Raw genomic sequence first — 8,196 nt, 5'->3', positions numbered from 1 at the left:
TTCGACATCGATATCCTTTCCCTTGTTTCCATATCGCTTGCGTGTTGCGTGTCAGAGTTCAATATGGCAAATGCTTCACAAGCGGCAAATACCGAAAAGCAACACCAACAACACCAACAGCAACAACAGAACACAATCAGAAACACAAACAACTTTTCAAGTGTTACACTTTACTCGCTCTAGATCATGGGGTGAGGGGTAGAGGGGGAGAGAGATCGGAGGCACGTATGATGGGGCTCGATTGGAGCTGCAAGAAATTTTCATTTCATTTCGCGCGTCATTTGAGGCGGCGCCGCTTGAAATTGTTGCAATGTTACTGGCAAGGCGATACCCTGTAATAAAGAAATGTTTCAAATCGGGCATCAATTAGTTGTGCCAGCTTATAGGACATTTGCACAGAAGCATCTCCACTAGAAATGCAATACCCTATAATAGGTAAATGCTTAAACATGACAATTTTTATAGAGAATATGTTATATTCTTTATAAAAAAAAAAGACGAAAATTAAAGAACTTATTGACTATAAAATAAATAAACAATAAAAAAAAAATTGAAAAAATAATAATTAAAGAAAAATAAATACAAAATATTTTCGTAATTTTTAGCATTAAATAAATCTTGAAATCGTTTGCTATATCCTTAGCACACGTCCTAAAATTGTGTGAATATTCATCTGAAATTATTATACATATATCTTTATATATTATAAAAGAGTATCTCAATTCTGTGCATAGTCTCAGCTTAATATTCTAACATGTTTTTGTTTTTGGGCCATTGATTGAAAACGCATAAAAACAAAGGCAGCCAAAAGCGAGGGCGGTTATTTTTTCTTCCTTTTTTTTGTGTGTGGGGGAGTATACAGCTAGGTAGGCTGCCAAAAGTCAGCTCGAGGCGGGGCTTGGGTTCTGTGCCGCGTGCATAAAAATATGTAGAAATATATATGTGAGAGTGTGTGCGTGTGTATGTTTGTGTGCGTGTAAGTGAAGGGCCGGGCGCCAATTGTGCTGTTCGATATTTTGTTCCGCGTTTGGGTTTATTTCGGTTCGCTCTGATTTGATTTGCCTAACGTAAAAGTTTTGATTGTTTTCCCGCGTTTCAATTTCGCGCACCGCTCCAAATGACAGTCGAACATGCTATGAAATATGAGTTGATTGCCGCCTTTGACACATGCTGAGCACCCCATTGACGGGTTATAAATTAGATCGTAAGTTGCCGGAAAACGAACAACAAGAAGAAGAAGAAGACGAGAAGAGAATTGAAACCACAACAACAACAACAACAATGACAACGACTAACTCATTAGACGACGGCAATTAGTTCTAATTAATGTCCGTTTGAAAAGCATAAAATTTTGTGAAATTTGCGGCCATCGCATCGTTTTCGCTTCCTGCTCGAGCTGGAACTGAAGCTGAAGCTGAAGCCGGAGCATTGCCTTTTACCTTTTCTTACACGCCAATTAACTCTGAACGCTCATTACAGAGTGGGTGCTGGTCGCTGGGCGCTGGGCGTGGCTAGTTGATGTCACTCGTCGGTGCAACGGGGCGTATTAATTAGCCACTCGAAGCCAGTGACAGAGCCGAAAACGCCAGGTAGAATCGAGACCAAAATGGGCCACAGCACCGGCGACAGCTTCAAATGTTTCCATTTTCCAGGCAGTTCAAAAACTGTTCCCCTCCTCCATCCTCCCTCTGTCTGGTGCTGTTGCTGTTGCTGGTCCACCCACTCCATGCCAGCCAGGCAGAGCATCGTCGTTAGCATTACGTCAACTAATTGGCTTCATTTGGGGTTGCCTTGTGGCTGCTGTGAGTCGCTTTTCCTTTTGTCGCCACCAACTGCAGGCAATATGTGAGCGAGCGAGTCTAATGTATGTGTGGGTGTGTGTGTGTGTGTGTGTGTGTGTGCGGCAGGCAATCAGGATTTTCTAATTGGCAATGAAAGGCACATAATTTATGAATATATCGCACACTTATTTCATGCCACACTTGGCAGCAATTGCCATGCCTCTCGCTCCGTCGGCAATCGCATAAAGGCAACTCAGCTAATTGCATTGCGAGCGGTAATGAAGCTTTATTAAGGCCACGTTTTGAGTACGGGACAATAATAGGAGCTGCTACTGACTGATGAAATATATATTTCTAATGTATATACTTTCGATATAGTCTTTAATTTGATTTGTGTGCTAGAGTTCTTTAAAAAAAATCGCATGTGAACAATATTGTGTGGCTGGATAACGATAGTTCATACTCTTAAAACTTCATTCTTCTCCTAGATACAAGCCAGCCATACATATTACTATTAAGATTTATTTAATTTAATATTTACAAATGTATTATTTCTGTAAATATTAGTTCAGCCAATATATTCAGCTAACTCAAAGATAAGTAAATCAATTTTCAATTTTGCTTTTTAAAAACATTTACTGAATATCAGAAAAACTAACAGCTAGTGATCTCATGTGAAAAATATAATAAATGAATCACGCATTTTTTTTAATGGTTTGCATATGCATTGCAGGGTATTATAAAAACGTAATTCGCTCAGCGTAATAAATGGAAGAGAAATGCACAAATGGCACTTTGCACACACATTCTTTTTATTTTATTTACGCTTTTCTTTTCGTGTTCGCCAGGTATGTTAAATGTGAAATGCGAAATGTGAAGAGATAAAAAGTAAAAGAAAGTGCAATAAAATAGAAATGCATCAGACCGCAATTCACTTGCATTTGGCCAGGCGAGTGCCAAAGTTTCGTCCTTTTTCGACATGCGGCAAAAAGAGTCCGAAATTGCATTTGACCCAACGCCACGCCCCGTTCCAGTCGACTTCGCTTGTTGTTGTTGTTGTTGTTTGTGTGTTGCGTTTGCCTTTTATTTTAATTTCCCACGACGGCACATGGGGCATATGAGTTATGCATTTCAGCTTGCTTTTTCCCTGGCACTCTCTCTCTATCCCCCTCGCACTCACACTACCACTCCCACTCTTTATGTTACATTAATGTAAAAATTGTGCAGTGATGTAAGTGCGTCTTCCGCACTTCAATGCGTCCGTCGTCCCGTCGTCAGACAGCCGCAGAGCAAACAATCAGCCAAAGCGAGCAGTAAACCACACCAAAAAATACCCGTCTCTCTCTCTCTCTTTCTTTCTTTTACTCACTCTGTTTCATACCTGCGCGCATTTTAATAAAAACGAATTAAAATGTACACTAATATGCTTTTATTATTTATGTTTATATTTATTCATGTGTGTGTGTGTGTGCATGTTGCAAATAAATTTCACTCGAAAAAGTAAAGTGCACACACACAAACACACACAAGTAATGTGTGTGCATAGCTCATGTATCTCATAACGAGGGCTGCCTTTTATATGCATATATATAGGAATTCATATACATTTATAGAGTGGAGTGGAGTTTGCGATTTATTTATTTAAATAAGTGTACTTACACAGCAATCGGCTGTTAACGACTGCGATATGCCCTCTAGAGGTGTATTGCCCTTACAATGTAGATCACGGCGCTCATCTTACTTATTTAAGACTAGAATCTTAGCACAAAATATCGTTGATTCAATTGAATTGTTTTCTGAAACGATTTTATTTTTTAATATTCACTGGAAAAAGTTTTACATTAAATAGCAGGACGTAACTCCGGTGTTAATATACTGTATTCAAATGACATAAATCTAATATTGTTTAAAAATAAATAAAATACTTTAATAGAATAAAACTTCTACAACTTAATATACTCTTTTTTCTCAATACAAAGGTATTACCGTTTGAAATATATTTATTTTTATAAAATATTTTACGTGAAAGCCTTTTTTTCATGTACGCTCAATGAGCGCGCGAATATTAAAATTATTTTATTCAATCACTTAAAATGAATTTATTTCCAAGCTGCTAAATATGAAATATTTGACTATTTGCTCAGCTTTAAAATAGACAGAGATTAAGGTTTTAGTTAATTTAAATGGCTTCCTGAGTTAACTCAGAACTTCCAGGGCAACCCTCGCTATTTGCGTGAAAATGTGTCACTGTGAAAATTGCTTTGTCGGCATTAGTCCACAGCCATCCAAAGTCGATTCAGCCACACACGCATTCACACACACACACTCGCAACATATCTGCTTCAAATTCTCATACATATTATATAATTTTCCATATGCGGATTAGTCTTAAGCCTCTGAGCCGCCCACAGGGCCAACAACTTGTCAGGCAACTGCAATTGCAACAACCACAACAACAACAACAACCACAGCAGCTAGCAACTAGAACAGTTACATAAACCGCTTTCGGTTGGCAACTTGAGTTTGTGGCTGGCAGCGCGACAGGAGCTTATAATTTGTTTGACAAGCATCAAACTCGCTAACCCACCGAAACCACCCAAACCACCCAGACCAACTAAACCGCCAATCCAGGCATTCTTAGCACACACACACACACACACACACTTTATGTGGCTGTTATAGTTCACTCTATCATTTCATATGGAGGCCAGTGCAAATATTGGTACACAGCGAGCCACCTCGCCTTCTCCTGCTCCTTCTCCTACTCCTGCTCCTGCAAACATTCGTGATGAGCATGAAATCCGATTGTCTCATCTGCATTACGTCAACCCTCTCCGGTGCGCTGCGAGTAAAATATGAATTGTTAAGCATATGATTACGTCGTAAGCATTTTAGCTGAATGCTCCCGCCATTAGTGAGCCGACGTAGCTCTCTCTATAAATGTATGAGTACCTATGCCTAGCTGTGGGCGTGGCAGCATCTCAAGTTTCTAGTGCATATTGTTCGACTCTGCTGATGCTGTTGACGCACTGAGTGCTTTACCAACTTGTTAGCTCTGAAGAGTAGATGATATAGAGTACTTTAAATATAAATGATATTTAAGAAAAGATTTCATAATATTTGTATTTTATTAAATAGATTAATAAGACATTTAATTTACATACACCAAATAATAGTCTATTAGCGCTTCTATATTTGTTATTATAAGGAGCTATTGCATAGTAAAGAGATGTAGAATAACATCAAGGTGAAGCATTTATATTATTTGTAGTAAATATTGGAGAAGTTACATGAAAATAATGGTTGTCAAAAATTTTTTAGATATTTTTAACAATTTGTTTTTATTTATTGCTATAAATTTATATATATATATATATATATATATATATATATATATATATATATATATATATATATATATTTTTTTTTTTTTTTTTTTTTTTTTTTTTTCTTTATTTTAAAATCGTTTGCTGTTTCCTTTATATGAGTCTTTTATAAGACATCAAACAATTAAGTCAACTGCATATATAAATGTATAAAGAGAAAGCTGATGATTTGATTTACAATTGAGACAAGTGCATGTATAAATATATATAAAGAGAGAGATAAAGAGAGAGAGAGAGAGAGAGAGAGATATTAGCAATATACATTAAAGATTTCAAAGCGCTCATAAGACTATATACTCAGCTTATCATTCTGATCACGAATATATATATATATACATATATGTACTGCTATTGAAAGACCTAAGATAACATTAATTTACAGTTCCCGCAGCAGTTTGTGTACAAATCTGTTTCACATTTCATGGATTTAGTCCTCTGTTGCTTGTGAACTGTTACAAACGGCAGAGAAGAAACTACAGTCTGACGGTGCGACATTCATCTGGCTGATCAGATTCGCTTGTGAGCCTTGCCAGCTGTTAAATATTGTGTTGGCCTGCCTAATCGAGCCCATCTTGAAGAGCAACTTGATGCCGCCAGCATTGAAAAGCCTGGCCTGTTCCACCTCGTTGATCAGGTGGTAAAGCTTCAGTTCCGAAATTAATTTGCGCGCAAGTCGAACGGGATTATCCGTGGCCTTTATAATGCCAGTGGAGTCATTTTTGGGCATCACCAAGAGGCGGCGACTGAATTTCAAGTTGTTGAACTGTTTCGAGTTATCCATACCTGAATGGTATGCAGATATAATAATATATATGTACATATCTATATATTGTATATATGTAGAACTTACTCATAGGCTTTGCATCGCACCATGTTTGGCAGAATAAAATTAGCGCAAAAATTGCTAAGAATTTCATGTTTCGACACTATTGAGTGTCAAGTATCAAGTCTCACAAGCAACTGAGCAGATGATCGGACCGAGCCTTCGATAAGAGCTTTCTTATCAGTCGCTGATAGCGTGCAGGTCAAAGCAATCAAATTTATTATGCTCTTAATTTCTACAATATGAAATAAGACAATGGGTGTATATTGGTATTGGTATTAATGGTTAATTAATTATATATAATATCATTATTTTTCTGCGTTAAATTTTTATTTGAAGAAAAATCTTCCTAAAAAATAATTATAAATAGATTAAACTTTTAATAAAGTTTTTTTTTTTCTGCAGTAAATATACAAACTATTCAAAATGAAATCTGTCATGAAAAAATAAATAAATAAATAAATAAATTTATATGCATTTTTATTTAACTAGTCAAGATTTATATTTTGTCCATTTATAATAAGTATTTCTCTTAAAAGTGTGACTTAATTCTAGCTCAGCTAGAAGCAGAGTGCTTACAGTCCTTAGGGTGTTCAGCTCTGAATTCACTTCAAACTCTTTGCAAAGTAGCTCTATCTCCCACTTGATAAGCGCCAGTTCATATTCGTCTGCTGCCCACCTCTCGTAGTGACATCAGCTGCGCTTCTTGGCTGGCTGTGAGCCAGCTGCTTAATGATGCATATGTGTCGCCAGCATTTGTTATGGCCAGTATATCAAAGTGGCGGATGCTGACACATGCCGGCAGTCCGAAACCAATTAGGCACTAAGCCAAAAAATTACAAGTAGAGCTCTCAAAGAAGAGCCACAAAAAAAAAAAAATACGGAAAAACAATTTTAAGAATTACGCTGCATTGAGAAAGAGTTCATAAAAAGCAATTAAAGCGCAAGCGAGCAACGAGGCAACTAGAGTATATTAATATATACATATACATATATGGAGTGTATATAGTATAGCTATGAATGGAAGCTTCAGGCTAGGCTGAGCATCATCTCAATGCAAGTTAAGCTCAATAGTACTAGGAATAAGAAGTTAAATGTCATTCTTCCCAATATATTCATACTACAATAAACGAAAGTCTAAGCCAATTTTCTCAGATGTCTATCTCTTTCTACATATAGATTGTCTTTTGAAAACCTTTGAAACACAAAAACATTTTCAGTATAGGCTCTTCATCCTTAGCGTTTTTTATGTGCTACGGTTTGGGGGCTCTTGCAATCAGCGAAAATCAGGAAAACGTGAAATAATTTCAGCACACTGCGATATCATCAAATTTCATGCACTATCAAAGTCAATTTCCTGACAGTCGATGGCCGGGCGCAAGGGCAAAGCCTGGCGGGCACCCAACAGTGGTCGAATCGAGTTTCAGCGTGTGGCTCGTCTGGTTCCAGCTTCTCGCAGCGCCCGCCTCCTGTCTGTTGCCCCCATGCTCCTGCCTGGCGGTCACAAAAATAATTTATTCAACTGGAGCCGTGGCGTGGTTCGTTCGCTCGTTCGTTCGTTCGCTCGCTCGATGACTACCCTGCGGTTCATTGTCAGTTAAGCTTTTTAAAAGAAAACCACTTAGAATGTTGACATTATCCTTCACTTTCTATTTATTTTGTCATTTAATCAACTTCCTGCCAGCCAGCCAGCCAGCCAGCCAGCCTGGCCTCACTGTCGTCGTCGTGGCGCACCCTCTGATTTGCATACCAACTGCTCGGGCGCCATATCTTGAGATGGACGCCACACAACTGTTTACAGTTGTCGTTGTTACTGTTGTTGTTGGTGCTGTTGCTGTTGTTGTTGTTGTTGGTGGTGGTGTTGGCGGTCTTTGCCAATCAGTCAAGTTCTCAGCTTCTGCCACCAACGTTTGGCAAATAAAAATTGCTTTTTGCCGCATAACCTGTGGCCGCCTACCCAATAGATAGACTTCATTTGATAGCTGACTGAACGACTTACCCGCCCACTTCCTCTGCCCTTGGCCTGTTCTGCTCATTTAGCGTTATTAAAGCAATCCCATGAATATTTTAAAGGCTTTTGTTCGGACATAGTGCCCCATAAAAGGTTTAGTGTTTCACTTCAAGCTAGCCAAAAAGGAAATGCACAAAAGCTTTTGCCAGACTTCAAGGCAAATATTACGAGCATGTAAATAATGTGGTTCGAGTT

General features: G+C 38.1%; 1 protein-coding gene across 1 annotated transcript; it reads right to left on the bottom strand.

Moving 5' to 3' along the window:
* Positions 1–5,261: 5,261 nt before the first annotated feature.
* On the bottom strand, positions 5,262–6,260 carry LOC115562021 (uncharacterized). The gene is made up of 2 exons (XM_030382727.2): positions 6,018–6,260; positions 5,262–5,950 (listed from the first exon to the last, which is right to left on the bottom strand). Exons 1-2 carry the CDS (start codon positions 6,082–6,084, stop codon positions 5,595–5,597), a joined length of 423 nt encoding a protein of 140 aa, XP_030238587.1. The 5' UTR covers positions 6,085–6,260; the 3' UTR covers positions 5,262–5,594.
* Positions 6,261–8,196: the final 1,936 nt, after the last annotated feature.

The sequence above is a fragment of the Drosophila navojoa genome, chromosome 3, assembly GCF_054131105.1.
Source record: "Drosophila navojoa isolate 15081-1374.11 chromosome 3, UAZ_NAV_1.0, whole genome shotgun sequence".
In the NCBI taxonomy this organism is placed as follows: Eukaryota; Metazoa; Arthropoda; class Insecta; order Diptera; family Drosophilidae; genus Drosophila; species Drosophila navojoa.
The sequence above is the reverse complement of the archived record's forward strand: the minus strand, read 5'-3'. Positions and strand labels throughout refer to the sequence as shown.